The 16,363-nt window shown below is 60.4% G+C and overlaps 1 protein-coding gene and 1 long non-coding RNA gene across 2 annotated transcripts; one reads left to right on the forward strand and one right to left on the reverse strand.

Annotated features, from left to right (window-relative positions):
* Nucleotides 1-2,962: 2,962 nt before the first annotated feature.
* Nucleotides 2,963-12,744, forward strand: ADAMTSL4 (ADAMTS like 4). The gene is made up of 18 exons (XM_058660202.1): nt 2,963-3,053; nt 5,180-5,283; nt 5,444-5,501; nt 5,725-6,068; nt 6,261-6,807; nt 6,960-7,062; nt 8,209-8,345; nt 8,629-8,833; nt 8,980-9,152; nt 9,288-9,399; nt 9,482-9,667; nt 9,790-9,919; nt 10,138-10,342; nt 10,611-10,787; nt 11,042-11,245; nt 11,327-11,506; nt 11,753-11,897; nt 12,031-12,744. Exons 2-18 carry the CDS (start codon nt 5,267-5,269, stop codon nt 12,165-12,167), a joined length of 3,060 nt encoding a protein of 1,019 aa, XP_058516185.1. The 5' UTR covers nt 2,963-3,053; nt 5,180-5,266; the 3' UTR covers nt 12,168-12,744.
* Nucleotides 11,062-13,709, reverse strand: LOC131479508 (uncharacterized). The gene is made up of 3 exons (XR_009244914.1): nt 13,079-13,709; nt 11,321-11,370; nt 11,062-11,202 (listed from the first exon to the last, which is right to left on the reverse strand). It is a non-coding gene; the product is annotated as an uncharacterized LOC131479508 (long non-coding RNA).
* Nucleotides 13,710-16,363: the final 2,654 nt, after the last annotated feature.

Here is a 16,363-nt window from a genome sequence, read left to right on the forward strand (position 1 = left end):
TTTGAAGAACAAAAACACTGAACCCCACAAAACAACAGGGACCACAGAAGTCATCAGCCAGCTTTCCTGTCTGTCTGGACTGCAGAGCTTGGTTCTGGAAGCCAAGAGGGCAGGCCTGGGGATCCAGGACTCCACCACCTGCTCCCCGACATTTTAGTTAATACGCTTTCTGTGACCCTACAAACCCAAGTCATAAAATACACAAGCAGAATACACAGTTCTTATACTTACACTCACTCTGTCTTTTCACATCCAACATCTTTGAGATGACAGCAGCTGCGCAGCCAGAGGGAGGCTCCCCGTTCCCTGTGGTGCCTGGTCCCGCCTAGACCAACTCTTGGGGTCAGCGACTGACCTCTGTGTGCCCTCAACACCAAGTGCAAAGGTGGCCTAAGGAATGCTAGATGGGAACACCAGAAGCATCTGGTATTTTGTGGGGATGAAGGACAATTTTTGTGAGAGCTGATATTTTTGTGGTCTCTCTTTTGGAAGGAAATTTTATGAAATGTATTGGCTCAGAAACATTTTCTTTCCTTTTTTTAAAGATTTATTCACTTTTATTAGAAAGGTAGATATACAGAAAAGATGACAAAGATCTTCTGTCTGATGATTCTCTCCCCAAGAGGCTGCAATGGCTGGAGCTGAGCCGATCTTAAGCCAGGAGCCAGGAGCTTCTTCCAGGTCTCCTACATGGGTGCAAGGCTTTGGACCGTCCTCGACTGCTTTCCCAGGCCACAAGCAGGGAGCTGGATGGGAAATGGGGCCTCGGAGGCCATATGGGGTCCCAGCGTGTGCAAGGTAAGGACTTTAACCATTAGGCTACTGTGCTGGGCTCCAGATTTTCTTTTAAAAAATTACTTATTTGAAAAGCACAGTTACAGAGAGAGTGGGATAGAGACAGAGAGAGCAAGATCTTCCAACTGCTGGTTGACTCTCCAAATGACTGCAATGGCCAGGGCTGGGCCAGGCCGAAGCTAGGAGCCTGGAACTCCACCCTGATCTATCCCATGGGTCGCAGAGCCCCCAAGCATTTGCGCCGTTATCTGCTGCCTTCCCAGGCTCATTAGCAGGAAGCTGGATTGGAAATGGAGCAACCCAGACTGGGACCAATGCTCATAGGGAATGCCCACACAGCAGGTGGCAACTCAGTCTACTGTGCCGCATCCAGCCCTTCTCCCCCACCCCCCTGCCAGCCCCCTAAAGTACCTTTAACACGCTGGGCAAAGAAGATCCCAAATAGGAAGCTTGCATCTCACATCAGAGGACCTGCGTTCGATTCCTGTTCCTGCTGCTGACTCATGTGGGCCCTGGGATACAGCGGGGGGGCTCACATAGTTGGATCCCCAAGGCCCAGTTCAGACAGCTGGATGGAGTCCCCAGTTCCTGGCTCCCATCCAGTCCCAGCACCATTGGTTGCTAACATAGAGAGTGATTCAGTGGAAGAGAATACACACACTCTCAGATAAACAAACTTGCCTTCTTAAAAACATGCATTTATGATCTGAAGGTCAGAGTTACTGAGGGGGAAGAGACAAGGGTCTTCTACCTGCTCATTCCGCTGGAGAAGGCTGCCGTGGCCAGGGCTGGGCCAGGCGGAAGCCAGAAGGCAGGAGCTTCAATCTGGGTCTCTCAAAAGAGTATTGGGGGTCCAGACACTCTGGCGATTAACAGGGAGACAGACTGGCATTAGAGCAGCCAGAACAGAAACTGGTGTCCATATTGGATGCCAGCGTTGGAGGCAGCAGCTTCACCCCATATGCCCCGACACCAGCCCCAGGGAAGCAACTGCAAACGCAGAGCAGGGCCCCGCGGTGTCAGCATCTCACATGGACACCTGTTCACGTCCCAGCAGCCCCACTTCCCATCCAGCTCCCTGCTTGTAGCCTGGGAAGGCAGTTGAGGACGGCCCAAAGCCTTGGGAACCTGCACCCACACGGGAGACCTAGTTCCTGGTTTTGAATCTACTCAGCTCTGGCTGCTGCAGTCAATTGGGGAATGACCCAAAGGAAAGACTATTTCTCTGTTTCTCCTCTTTGTAAAATCTTTCTTTTCAATAACAATATTTTTTAATTAAAATGCGGTTCATGAGTAGCAAATAAAAATCTTAAAAAATTTTTTCGACACTAGCGACCATTTATCATCACACCCACGCAGTCATCTTACATTAGTGATTTTTTCTAACATAACACAGGGATGACGCCTCAACAATCCACACAACACACGGAGCATGAACTGTGAAAACCCGCTGCCCTTCCTCAGGGTTGCCAGAGCTGCGGTGTTGTGAAACTGCGAGACGCGCGGGGACACACAGCCACCTCTAGGCCTGTCACACACGCCCGTCAGGCCCCGTTTACCCACGAGGCATCTGCCGTAAACAGGTGGAGGCGCCTCCAGGAGCCGGCAGGTGCGGACACTGCACTCCAGACCAAGTCGGTCTCCGATCGGTCTCTGATCCGTCGACGCGCGCTCCTCCCGCCACGCCGCGTGTGTACAAGTCGGTGGAAGAACCGGGGGCTTCCGGAGGTCCCAAGCAGCCACAGCCGCCGGTTCGCTGTCCAAGAGCGGAAAGGCACGGGTGACTGATCTCTCAGGGCAGACTGCGGACCTGGGGGCCAGAGGAGCTGCTGCTTCCCGCTGTGCGACCTCGCCCCAATCGCTCCGGTCCCGGCGTCACCTGCGTCCTGAGCGCCCCTCCAGGTCCCCCTGCTCTGCCAGCCCCCGGAGGGCACAGGGACGCCGCGCCGGAGCAGTCGCTGCCTAGAGCCGTCGGGGTGCCGGAGGGGCGGCCCCCGCAGCTCCAGGGTCGCGCCCCGGGCGCACGCGCCGAGGCCGAGGGGTCGGTCGTCCCCTCCCCGGCCCCGCGGGCCCAGGCGCGTGGCGGGCAGGGGGCGGGGCGCCGGCGGGGCGGGGCGGCGCGGGGCGGAGCCGCGGCCGGAGGCGGCAGTGTCCCGCGCCCGGCTCCGGGGCTGGAGTGGCCGCCGCCGAGCCAGGCTGCCCCGAGGGAGCGCCGGGGCGCAGAAGGGTCACCGTGCCGCCGGGGGCGCGCTGAGCAGGTAGAGACCGTCCCTGAGCCCGCGGCCCCGGCCGTCCCCTGCCCACCGGTCCCGTTAGAGCACCCGGCCCGCGCGCCAAGCCCGCAGCTCCCCAGCCCTTGCTCCGCGCCGTCGCGCCCCCCGCCGCGACCCCGGCCCGGCGCCGGTTCAGAAGGTCTCGGAAGATCTTCTAGTTCCCTGGGGTCGGATTCCTGGGGAGGGGGTCTGAACTGGTGGAACTCTGGCCCCACCACCCGCTCGGGGAATGAGCCAAAATTCCTACTAAGTCACATAGTGCAGTTGGAAAACATACCCAAGACCTCCCTGCGCCTGTCCTTGCTGCTCTCTGGGGACGCGTCCCGCTGACTTCTCCTCACTCCTGCAGCTTGGGGGGGGTTCCCGGGAGGGATGCTGGTGGGTGGGGCCCCGATATCAGCAGGCGCAGCCGGTGGCAAAAGAAAGATACACCTGTTGCGATGGCTCCGCACCCTCCTCCCCACGCCCCCTGGTTCCAGGACTGAGGGGAGGGTGGGAACAAGGGATTCAGGCCCAGGATAGAGACTGCCCCCACCCCTGCGCCGCTGCTGCAGCCGACTGCCCAGCCCCATCCACTCCCACTGCAATGACCTGTTTGCCGGAGGTGAGTCCAGCCGTGTAAAGGGGTTAGCCCTGCAGGTCCCATGCCTGGACCTTCACTGTCCAAAGTGGAGAGCTGTGGCCAGCAGGAGCCCAGATTTTTCCAGGTCAGGATCCAGCCTGGCACCGAAGTGACCACCTCTGCCCTCTCCTGTCCTCACCCAGATACACCAGGAGAAGGGCATGGACAGGGTGGAAGCACAAATGCATGTCTGTTTTGGGGGGGATCAGCCCCCTGCCCAGCTGCAGGGCAGGGGAGGGCAGGGTGGGACTTTTCCAGAGAGGGAGCCAGGCCTGGCGGGTGGCCCTTGGCGCTAGCGTCACCGCCCCCCCACCCCTCACTTCTCCAGGGAGCTGCCAAAGCCAAACCCAGCTTGGGCTGGGATTATGTGTCCTGGGTAGACCCATGGAGTGGAGCAGGGGTGAAGCAGACACGGAGGGGGACCCCGCAGGGAGAAGGCAGCCCCTGGCATGGTGGTCAGCACGCATCTGATCACGGGACAGCAGGCTGAAGGTTTGGGTAGAACATGGGCTCTCAGCAGGGCGGAGCTGCTGACCTCAGTGGTCAGTCCGGCCATCAGCAGCCCCTCCCCAGCTCTGGGCAGCAGAGCGAGCCTGCCCGCTGCAGATCTCGGGGAGGACAAGGGGGCCCCAGGGTGTACCCCCTTCCCACCACTGTTCTCCTGCCCCGGAGCCGGCCCACCTCACAGTGGCTCCTTGGAACCTTCTCCCGGGTGCCTTTCAGATCCAACAGAAACACGTTTTTGGTTTTTTTTTTTTTTTTTCCTGGAAAGCAGAGCTAAGAGCAGGATTAGGAGTGGGGGCGGGAAGGGCTGCAAGTCAGAAGGGTGGGGAGTGTCAGGCTCAGAGGGCAAGGTGGACTTCAGGGTGAACTTCCCAAACCCTGCCAGGAGTTGGGGGGCTGGAGATCGGACAGCAACAAGGGCAATGGTGGCTGCCATCTCTCCTCGCTAGGTCTCCCTAGCCAGTGCAGCGCTGTGGAAAGGGGGCCTTTAGGGTGGGTGCACGGCAGCCCCAGAGGGGAGGTTAAGTCACCTGCTTCTGCTTTATGATGATTAAACCACCAACCCACTTAGTTTATCCCTGGGCCCAGAAGCGGCTGAGGCGGCAGGGCTGTGCCCGACTGCTCCATAAGGAGCTTAGTCCAGGAGGGAAGATGAAGCTGGGAGGCAGGTAGCAAGCAGAGGTGGCTGGGGAAGGGATCCTTGCGTGAAGGCCCCAGAGTGGGCTCGGGTGGATGAGGGTCTGAGTCTCAGCTTCGCAGGTGCCTCTGTATGCATGGGCAGGGGAGAGGGGCCAGATGGTAAGCATCCCAAGCTGTTGGCCTCCAAACAGCCCCTAGAGGGGACTCAGGGAGGGGCTGAAAAGTTCCTGCAGGGCCAAGGGAGAGTGGGAGGGAAGGCTGAGGTCAGACCCCCGCCCTGCAGCCTGATCCTGCACACCATGAAGGTGGGTGCTGGGGGGTGACGGCTGGGCTTGTGTTCCTGCAGACAGCACCCCTCGGCGCCCTGATGTCTGAGTAGAGCCCCCCTCCAGGCCCCTGCTCCCTTGCCCAGGGGGCAGTCAAGGGCTGAGAGATGAAGTGGGCAGGCTGGTAAGAGGAGGGGGAGGCAGAACTGCCTTTGTGAGGGAGGGGAAATCATTGGGCAAGAGGGGGCGGAAGTGAGGAGTCACTTCTGCTTTCTGAGCCCTGGGGGGCGGGCTGTGGGGAGCCCCTGCCAGGAATGACAGCCCCTCCCGCCTTGGGTCTGCAGGCCCCGGTTGTGTCTGCTGCTGCTTCTGGCTCTTCCCCAGCCCTGCCTGGATCAGGAGGTGAGCTCTGCCTGCCGGAGCAGCCCTGGTGGCCTGCCTAGCATCCTCCTGGCCCCCTCACTCCCGCCCGGTCTCTCCTGGCCACCCCCACATCCACTGAGGTCAAGAGGGCCTGGGTTCTGGTGTTGGCTAATCACTGACCATGACCTTAAGCCACTGAGACTCCTGGGTGGCCCTCTGAAGTCACCCTTGTCCTCTGTGACCTTTCTCTCTCTCCCTCTAGGTGCCGTCTGGACATTCAGCACAAATGCCCCCAGATGAGGCCCAGGGACCCGAGGGGTCATGGGGTCCTTGGAACCACTGGTCCTCTTGTTCCCAGCCCTGCGGAGCTGGGGTGCAGCGCAGGAGCCGCACGTGCCAGCTCCGCCAGGACCTGCCCCTCCCTCCCCGGCCCCCGCGGCACCCCGAAGCCCTCCTGTCCCGGGCTGGCCAGGGTCCCAGACCCCAGGTCTCTGGAGAAACCCACCCTCTATACAGGCCTCCACCTCGGGGAAGAGGCAGCCCCCTTCGAGGCCCTGCCGCCCAGCTGGGCAGAGAGGAGACCCAGGAGATGGCAGGGGCCAGGAGGTGAGGCTGGGAGGTTAGGGGTGGGCTGGGCCCCCAAGGGGTCAGGCTTGCCGCTGTCGTGGAGGGAAGGGGAGCAAAGGCCACATCCACACATGACTTGTGGATCAGGAAGTAGTCTGGGGAGCTGGAGCCGGTGCAGACCGCACCAGCCGTGACTCACCTTGCTGACTCACAGTTGCCACACCTCCCCAGATCTCGGGTCCGAGAGCCCATCAAGCCTGGAATGTTCGGCTACGGGAGGGTGCCATTTGCCTTGCCGCTGCATCGCCACCGCAGACACCCCCAGCGGCCACCCCGGGCTGCTGCTTCTGTGGTGCCAGGGGCACCCCTGCCATCGGCCCTGTCTCCTCATGCTGAGCTACCCCCCACAGTCCCACCCACAGAGCTGCCAGCCCGCACCTCTGCCCTCCTAGCAAACACTGAGGGGTCCAGGGCCAGGGCTGCCCCCCGCACACAGTCCCTCTCATCCACCCTCTTGGGGCAGAGGAGCCCCTCACCCCTGTCCCCCAAGCCACGGATGCCGAATATCCAGGGCTGGGCCCATCCCCGGGGAACAGGAAGACACCCGGAGTCTTTCCCTCGGGGCAGCCTGCAAGGGTCTCCCATGGAGCCAGGCACCTGGCTGCCCCTGCTGAGTGACAGCCCTCCGGACAGCCCCCTCTGGAGCCTCTTTGCCCCCAGCAGCCCCATCCCGTGGTGCTCTGGGGAGATGGAGCAGCTGAGAGCCTGCAGCCAGGCGGTGAGTGCCTGCCACCCTCACCCCAGCTCCCCATGGAACTCCGGGTGCTGGACACAGGCTGGGGCTGCTCATCTGCTCTGTGAAGGTGCCTTGGTACTCCCCTGTAGACCCCCTCCTTTGCCCCTCAAGGCTCTGACCACTTTGCCCCCCAGCCCTGCCCCCCGGAACAGCCAGATCCCCGGGCCCTGCAGTGCGCAGCTTTCAACTCCCAGGAATTCATGGGCCAGCTGTATGAGTGGGAGCCCTTCACCCAAGGTGGGTGCTAGGCAGGGGCTAGGGGAAGGCACCTAGGGTTGGGAGTGATGGGGTGGGCAAAATATTCACCAACCCACAGCTCTGGGAGATCTGCAGCCTAACTCCCACTCCTCTGGCTCATCCCTTTTCTCACGCCCCAGGACTGGGACCAGGAGACTTAGTCCAGGACTGGAAAGGGGAGGGGCTTCCCACAGGTGCTTGAGCTGTCAGGTGGTGAAGGAGGGTCAGCAGGGGCTGTGGGAGGGAGCGGGGAAAGAAGTGCGCTTGGCCTCTTCCAGGATGGGATTCATTTGAAGAACAAGGTGGACCTGACACGGGAGCTTGTGCCCCTGGCTGGGGTGTGCAAGGAACCCAGGTTGTCACCTTGTCCCTTGCTTGTAAGGGCATGTCTGCTGGCCACACACCCACAGGTTTCAGGATCACTCGTTGATGGCCTCGGTGACCTTGGTGACCTGGGCACTGAGCCAAGGAGCCGGGCAGCCTCAGGGCACGCTGGAGCTGACATGGGCAGACTCCAAAGAGCTAGTTAGTGGGAAAATGGAATTCAAAGATGATTACTTTGGGACAAAGAGATTCTAAACTTCATGCATTTTTTTTTTCAAGTGCACATTTCTCATGAACTTGTTTTTTCCTTGAAGATTTATTTACTTTGAAAAAATTACAGAGAAAGAGAGCTAGAGGGAGAAAGAGAGAGAGGGAGACTTTCTCACCTGCTGGTTCACTTCCCCAAAGAGCCACAATGGTTGGGGCTGGGCCGGACCGAAGCCAAGAGCCTGGCACTCCATCCAGCTCTCCCATGTGACTGGCAGAGGACCCAAGCACTGGGCCATCTTCCACTGCTTTCCCAGGCATGTTACCAGGGAGCTGGACAGGAAGTGGAGCAGCCAGGGACACAGAGCCCGCATGGGATGTTGGTACCTCAGATGGCAGCTTTATCTGCTGTGCCACAACCCCCTCTACCATGAACTCTGTGAGGATTCTGCCTACGTGTGGATTTCAAAATGTTTTGCACCACCACAGATCTCTTCACTTCCATTCTCCCAGCAGCTTTGTCCTAAGCAAAACTTTTGTTGGGGCCCTGGGGACCCTCCCGATGAGACCCCCCTCCCCGCCTGGACCCCACTGACGACCCTTCTGCCTCCACAGTTCAGGGCTCCCAGCGCTGTGAGCTGAACTGCCGTCCCCGTGGCTTCCGCTTCTATGTCCGTCACACGGAGAAGGTCCAGGATGGGACCCTGTGTCAGCCGGGAGCCCCAGACATCTGTGTGGCTGGGCGCTGTCTGGTAAGAGAGCATGCCCACGTGTGTATGCAAGCATGTACACACATACTGCCTCTGAGCCCCCAACAAAAGCCCAGGCAGCACACAGTGGCCAAGGGGGACCCTCTCACCTGCCAGGCTGGCCTGCGGGGCACCAAGAGGCCCAGTGCCAGAGTGATGCCCGGCTGGTGGGAGGGTGACGCCACCATATCCCTTTCCTCTCGCAATGAGTGGGATGGAGACCCCGGGTGGGCTGTGAGGGGTGCCTGGCTTTCCTGTGGCCCCTGCCTTACCTCACTCTCCCCAGAGCCCCGGCTGTGATGGGATCCTTGGCTCTGGCAGGCGTCCAGATGGCTGTGGGGTGTGCGGGGGAGACGATTCCACCTGTCGTTTCGTTTCGGGGAACCTCACCGAGCGAGGCGGTCCCCTGGGCTACCAGAAGATCCTGTGGATTCCCGCGGGGGCTTTCCGTCTCCACATTGCTCAACTCCGGCCAAGCGCAAACTACCTTGGTGGGCACCCTGGCTCTCCACCTCCACCCCACCTATGTCCCCACCCTTGCCTAGCCCCTGCTGTGGCCTGGCCTGCAACCTGACAGGCAGGAGCTGGAGAAAGCAAGGGGTGACTAAATTCAAATCACCTCATCTCCCCCTTCTAGCACTCCGGGGCCCGGGCGGCCGCTCCATCATCAACGGGAACTGGGCCGTGGACCCCCCTGGCTCCTACCCAGCTGGGGGGACCATCTTTCACTATAGCCGCCCCCCACGGGAGGAGGGCAAGGGCGAGAGTCTGTGGGCTGCGGGCCCCACCACAGAGCCTGTGGATGTCTACGTGAGCCTGGGTGGGGGGCAAGCTGGGAGGTGGGGCTCCTCTGGTTAAGGGTGAACTGTGGGCATGACAGGTGTGGGGGTGGCTTGTGCTGACCCTCCCGCTACCCCCAACTCCCACCTCCACCCTTCTCCCCAGATGATCTTCCAGGAGGAAAACCCAGGCGTGGCTTACCAGTATGTCATCGCATCACCCCCTCCCACCACTGAGAGCCCCACCTCAGAGCCTGCCAGTCACCAGCTCTGGGCTGGTAAGACACTGGGCTCCAGGCAGGTGGGAAGAGGAGGGAGAGGCTAAGGGGATGCGGGTGACCTGACCTCCCTTCTGCCCAGAGATGCCCAGGCGGGAGCCTCCAGCTGCTGTGGCACCCCGTGTGGCCCGGATGCCGGGCACCCTGCAGCGGCAGGTGCGGATTCCCCAGGTGTCTGGGCCACCACAGCACCGGACGTCTGGGGGGTCTTCAGCCGGGTACTGGAAGCGAGTGGGCTACTCAGAGTGTTCTGCATCCTGTGGGAAAGGTGAGGCTCCACCCCTCTCTCCCAACAGCCCCTCCCTGGCAGAGGGCCCAACCACAGGCAGGGGATGGACCTTGACTGAGGCTGTCCCCTCCCCCAGCTTGTCATCCCGTCTGATCCCCCAGGTAGCTGGCGCCCCATTTTCCTCTGCATCTCTCGTGAGTCAGGAGAGGCCTTAGAGGAGCACAGCTGTGGTGTGGGGGCCAAGCCCCTGGCCTCCCTGGAATCTTGCCACGGGCCCCCGTGCCCTCCATAGTGAGTATGACCCATGGGAAGGGATGGGGTACTGGGAAGCCGAATGTTCCTCCACCCTCCCTGGGTGACACCCTGTGCTCCTGGCTGCAGAGACTGGGTGAGGTTAGAGGGAGTGGCAGTCCACAGGCGGCCAGTGCCCCCACGAGGGACCCAGACTCCAAGTACATACCCCACCCCACAACTGTCCCATTCCCCCTCCACCTTTCCCCCACCTGCAGCTGGGAGGCTGGCGAGTGGACGTCCTGCAGCCGCTCCTGTGGCCCAGGCACCCAGCACCGCCAGCTGCACTGCCGCCAGGAGTTTGGAGGGGGTGGCTCCTCTGTGTCCCCCGAGCGCTGCGGCCACCTTCCCCGGCCCAACACCACCCAGCCTTGTCAGCTGCGCCTCTGTGGCCACTGGGAGGTCAGCTCCCCCTGGAGCCAGGTGAGTGGGCCAGGGGCAAGACCTGCTCTCCTAAGAATCAGAGCATGAATCAGACCTGCTCTCCATGAATCAGAGCAGTGGGTTTTTTTTTCCCCCAACTTTTTTCCCATCAGCAGCAGCTTTCCACAAACAAGATTTCATGCCCCAATATAGCAGTCAGATAAGAAACTGAAGTGGGGGTTGGGTGCACGTAGTCTCAGGCGGGACAGCAGAGGACAGGGTCAGGTGCATTGCGGGAGGGGAGCTGACGGCCTTTTCTTTGGTTCAGTGCTCAGTGAGATGTGGGCGAGGCCATAGAAGCCGGCAGGTCCGCTGTGTTGGAAGCAACGGTGATGCAGTGAGCGAGCGGGAGTGTGCCTCAGGGTCCCCCAAGCCGCCCAGCAGAGAGGCCTGTGACATGGGGCCCTGTACCACAGCCTGGTTCCACAGCGACTGGAGCTCCAAGGTGGGCCACTACTGCCCCTCCACCCAGTCTTTGCCTTAGGGCATCCAGCACAGCTCAATAAGCACACTCCCACCCTGTGTGCTCAGCTAAGCTAGACATGCTCTACGATCTCAGGCACTCGCCTGGGATCCCCCCAGGCACACGCGAACCCTGCGATTGGGACCCTAGACCCTGCCCCTTCCTCCCCCACCCCTTCCGCTCGCAGGTGGGTGCCCTTCACACAGGCTGCACCCGTGTGCTCTGCTCCCCGACAGTGCTCCGCTGAGTGCGGGACGGGGATCCAGCGGCGCTCCGTGGTCTGCCTGGGCAGCGGGGACACCCTCAGGGCTGGTCAAGAAGAAGCAGGAGCCCAGAACAGTGGGCAGAGCTGTCCGGGCAGTCGTCCTGCTGACATGCGTGCCTGCAGCATGGGGCCCTGTGAGAGGGTGCAGCGCTGGTACACGGGGCCCTGGACCGAGGTGAGCTGACCTGCCTGCCTGGGAGGGGCCGGGCTGTGGGTGACCTGGGGGTGAGCCCTGTTGTCTCTGACTCACCGTCAGTGCTCCTCGGAGTGTGGCTCGGGCACGCAGCATCGGAATGTCATCTGTGTATCCAAACTGGGCACTGAGTTCAACGTGACTTCTCCTGGCGACTGCTCGCACCTGCCAAAGCCCCCCACCCTGCAACCCTGCCAGGGACAGGCCTGCCAGGATCGATGGTTTTCTACACCCTGGGGCCCGGTGAGTGAGTGGCTCGTAAGGCTCCTCTCACTGTACCCCATGTCTGCTTGTGCCCTGGGATAATCCGGCTGGGTTTCAGCATGCTCCACTCCCCACAGGCGTGGAGTACAAGCTTGGCTGTCCATTTGGGATGTCCTTAGCTCCTAGGATAGGACCCAGCCACCACCTCCCACAGAGAGGAGGGGTGCAGGAGGGACCCCCCAAGACGCAGCAAAGGTCTGATTGCATAGCTGGGGTCTCCCCCAGTGTTCTCGTTCCTGCCAGGGGGGCACGCAGACAAGGGAGGTCCAGTGCCTAAGCGCCAATCAAACCCTCAGCACCCGATGTCCTCCTCACCTGCGACCCTCCAGGAAACGACCTTGCAACAGCCAGCCCTGCAACCAACGCCCCGGTAAAGAGGCCCCTCTCCCCAGCCCCTCAAGAACTGAAACGCGGTGGGAGAGAAGGGACCAGGTGTGTGTGTGGGGGCGATAGACCCCCCCGAGGCCGCTGGCTCTGAGACGGTCTTGGGCCTCTGTCCCCAGATGATCAGTGTAAGGACAGCTCTCCACACTGCCCCCTGGTGGTGCAGGCCCGGCTCTGCGTCTATCCGTATTACACAGCCACCTGCTGCCGTTCTTGCGCCCATCTCCTGGAGCGGCCCCCGCTGGAGCCTGCCTGAAAAGGGTCTGGGAGGCCCCTGTCCTCCTGGTTTTCTCGTGCCACCCACTCTGTAACGCCCTGGCTCTCCGACCTGCCCACGTCTCACCAGAGATGTCCTCCAGGGACAAGGACGGTCAAAACCCAGGCTTGGGTGTGTGTGGTGTTGTGATGGCGGGTGTGCGTGTCTGCCTTGGCATGTTTCTGGGCTTTGTGTGGATGTGTGCGCTCATATGTATGTATCACTTCTCAAAGCCTAGTGGCGCAGATCACGAAGGCGCCATCTCCTGAGACCTAGCTAGGCCGAGCGGAAAGCAAGCTTGCAGTTCTTTCTCAGTCAGCTCCCCCTCTGCTCCAGCCTGGTGCCCTAAACTTCACTTCTGTTCAGACCACACCTCTTCCCAGCCACCCTCTGACTCTCCTCTCTGTTGCCTCCCTAAAAAGTTAGGAGTGAGGGGAGGAGGGGGCGGTTGGGGGTAGTCACTGCCTTTCCTGCCTTATCACAAGAGGAAGGACTGCCTGCCTGGAGCAGGAGCAGCTCCACAGAAGGTGGAAAAGAGAAATGCTAGCATGACACTCGCGCCCCTGCCCCCACTCCCCACCGAAAACGGTCCCCACCCAAGAAATAATTTATTTTTATTAAAGATGGTTATGACAAATGTGCTCTTCCTTGTCCTCGTGGGTATACGGCCGTAAGAGCCACCTAAGCAGCGCGAGGGCGGAATGTATTGGCCAGGGGCCATCAGCTGGATGCTGGAGTGCATCCAGAGCACCTGAGATCAAGAAAATCCGGGCCAGCCCAGCCCTGCAGGTCGCACAGTGACCACTAGAGGCCGCCAGTGCTCCCGGTTCGGTGTAGGATGAGCCGAAGGTTGGCTGCGGAATGATGGGCTTCCTGGCAGGCTAGGGTTTTTCTGTAAAGGTCCTTGGAACCAGTGCTCATTTGGGTTTGGGTCTGAGCAGATGACAGCTGTCTTGTCGGGAGCCGTCTTCCTGTTCCCTTTCTTTGGCCCTGCCTTCCCATCTCCCCCATCTTCCTGTTGGCTATTACCCATTTCCCCATTGAAGCTCTCGGTTTATTGCCTTTGGGGGGAGGGGGGCAGGGAAAGGGAAGTGACTCGGCTCCCATCTCTCCATTGGTGGAAATGGCTGGAGGAAGAGGAACCAGGCCTGGCTGGAGGGGAATTGGGGTAGTGCGGGCGGGGACGCGGCTGTACTGGATGTTCTGCCAGGGACGCATTCCTGAGGCATGGCTCACCCCACCCTCCTCCCTGCTGCCTTGCCTGTCCCTTCTCTGGAGGTGAACAACTTGCAGACGTGGTGTGAGACACGACAGACTCCTTCCCTGGCCCCTATGGCCTGGGCTCTGCATCCCCATGGGAAGCCAGCCGTCCCAGGCCAGGGGGGAGCGGGCACGACCCCTGTCCCTCTCAGCTGGACCTGGATCCTGGGGAAGCCACCAGAGTGGCCTGCAGAGACACCACTCTCCACACCAGCCAACTCTTGCACCTCCTCCTGCAACCATCCCAAGTGGCTAGGCAAGATCACAACATGCTATTTTGGAGAGCAGACGGAGTGTGGAAGGGAAAAGAAGAACTGTGTGGCCTGGGGTGGGGAGTGAGAAGCTGGGTGCCAGGAGGGCCCGGCCTCAAGGTGTTTGATGATGCTGGGCCAGCCCTGGGGAAATACTAGGCTGAAGGTCCTCTGACCCAGTGTGGGTGGTGGCCACCCCCGGGGCCCTCCCAGCCATTCCTGGAAGCTGACGGCTGGGTGGAGGCACCAACTCTGCTGGTTTCCTGCATCCACCGTCCCTCCCTCCCTCCACAGGCCTCTTTGGGTGGGCTGCTGCCTGTTGCTGGGCAGCTTTGGGGTTTGGCCTGAGCCTAAGAACCAATCCCAGATGCGGAGTGCAGCCGGGGCAGCCCTAGGAGGGCCTCCTTCCGGATTCTCACAGTCCACGAACCGTCTCTGGGCCAGCCAGGGGCCTGTTTCCTGGTTGGTGGGTTCATCTGGGGGGGTTGTTGTCTCCTGGTCTTTTCCTTGAGGGGTAGGCTCCAGGGCAGTCCCTTCAGAGTTCTGATCTCTTGGGGAGTCAGTGTGGGAAATCTCAGGAGGCAGATGGTGACGCAGGGCAAGCCCCTGGCCCAGCCCTGCCCCTCTGTTGACCTGTGAAACCCTCAGAGGACCTTGGGGGAGAGGAAGCTGCAAGCCCAGGGCAAGGCCATGTGGTGGCAGGGGGCCCCAGGGTTTGGTGCACTGGGGAGAATTTACGGAAGGACTGGGAGGAAGTGGACCCCTGAGCATTGAGACCCAGGTGGGTGGGGATGGGAACCATCTCAGTGGACACGGGGAAACCACCGCTGTAGAGCTGCTCGTTCTTAAGCACCTGCTGGGGGAGGGAGAGGTGGGGCTTTGGTGGCAGAGCACTCAGGGGTGACCCTGGAGGGCTTACAAGTCAGCTGGGTCAGGAATCCTGGGCCCTCCCTCCTCCCTCCCCCCAGCTTCCCCAGGGTAAATACCCACCAGAGTAAGCTGCAGCCTGTGGGCTAAATTTAGCTGCTAGACTTCCCCAACCCTTAGGCCTCCCCTCAGCAGGTGTGCACAGCTGCAGGGGTGGGCCTGGTGGCAAGTTTGGACATTCCTATCACCTCTACTCATTCAAGATTTCTGGTAATAGGGGTGAAGTAGGGACTAGGGACCCCAATTCTGACCCCAGTACATGGGTCTCAGGGATGGGAAAACTGGCTGCAGGTCTAGGTAAATGTGTGTGCAGCAGTGCTAAGGGCTATGGCTCAGCTGACTAGTCCTCCAGCTGCAAGAGTCAGCATCCCACATGAGCAGCAGTTCCTTTCCCAGCAGCTCCACTTCCCATCCAGCTCCCTGTGGAAAGCAGTTGAGGACAGCCCAAAGCCTTGGGACCCTGCACCCGTGTGGGAGACCTGGAGGTTTCTGGTGTTTCAAATTGGCTCAGCTCTGGCAGTTGCAGCCGTTGGGGAGTGGACCAGCAGCTGGAAGATCTCTGTCTCTCCTTCTCTCCATAGGTCTGCCTTTCCAATAAAGATAAATAAAATATTTAAAAATAAAACACCATCATGCTCATGGTGGGACACAGAATGTGCAGGGAGCAGCTCCCTTCCACATCCTCTTTCGTGTCTCGCTCTCTGCTCTCTTACAAACCAGAGACTCAGCTTTATCTTCCTCCCTCCGAGCATGCTGACCCAGGGAAGCCTCTCAACTTTCATGGACAGTAGTGGCTGGGGGCAGGGGTAGGTGAGGCGGGTGCTCCCACCCTCCTTCCTGCCAGGCACCCCCCCCCACCTTTGGGTGCTAGGAAGCAGCCGGGTAGACCAGTTCCAGTAGAAGTGACACACTGCTAGGCAGAGGTGTCAGCTTTAAAGGCCAGGAGGCACCTTCTACAGGAAGTACGGCTCAGGAAAGTACCTAACTGTCAACCAGAGATAAACAGGCTGGGTTAATCTCAAACCCAGTTAGCACAAACCCTCAGTCTGATTTGGGCTCTTTGGCCTCCTAGGAGACTGGGTATTTTGGTGACAAGGCCTAAACCTGGCAAGGATTTGAAGGGAAGAATGTACCAGTCTAGTCCCCAGGAGGTAGGCAGGAGACATGGCAGGCGGATCTGTCTAGGGAACCTTGGACCACAAGAATCCAGAGACGACTTGGAACAAGATGCCAGCAAACTGTGCGGGGCCGGCACTGTGCTGGCCTCTCCTCTGGCTCACCCGGATCTAAGAGCCAGCGTCGCAGACATGTGAACGATGAGAAAGACCAAGGAGGGCAGAGGAGGGGGCACGCAGAGAAGGCAGCTGGTGCCTTCCCAGAGACTGCCTCAACTCGGCCTGTCCTGGGAGCAGGATGGGAGCGAGCAGCCTTTCCACCCCCATCTCTGCCCCCTTGCCGCCGGCCTACTGCCTGAGGATGCCTCTTTCCATCAGGAAGCCGTGATTCCTTCCTAGCTCTAGTTGAACAACCTTTTTCTCTAGGGTAGATAGGAAGACTTTCACCTGGTTCACCACCCCACACACACCCCAAATGCCTGCCATGGCCAGCACTGGGCCAGGAGCCTGGACCCGGTGGCAGGGGGCCGAGCAGTCTTCCTCTGCTTCCTCAGAGGGCACACCGCTGGGGGGAGCTGGACCACCAAGCAGTGCCCAACCTTCTAGGCCCAAATGGCTGCCTCTTAAGGGTTACTCTTACTGC

Source organism: Ochotona princeps, chromosome 2, assembly GCF_030435755.1.
Source record: "Ochotona princeps isolate mOchPri1 chromosome 2, mOchPri1.hap1, whole genome shotgun sequence".
NCBI classification, from domain to species: Eukaryota; Metazoa; Chordata; class Mammalia; order Lagomorpha; family Ochotonidae; genus Ochotona; species Ochotona princeps.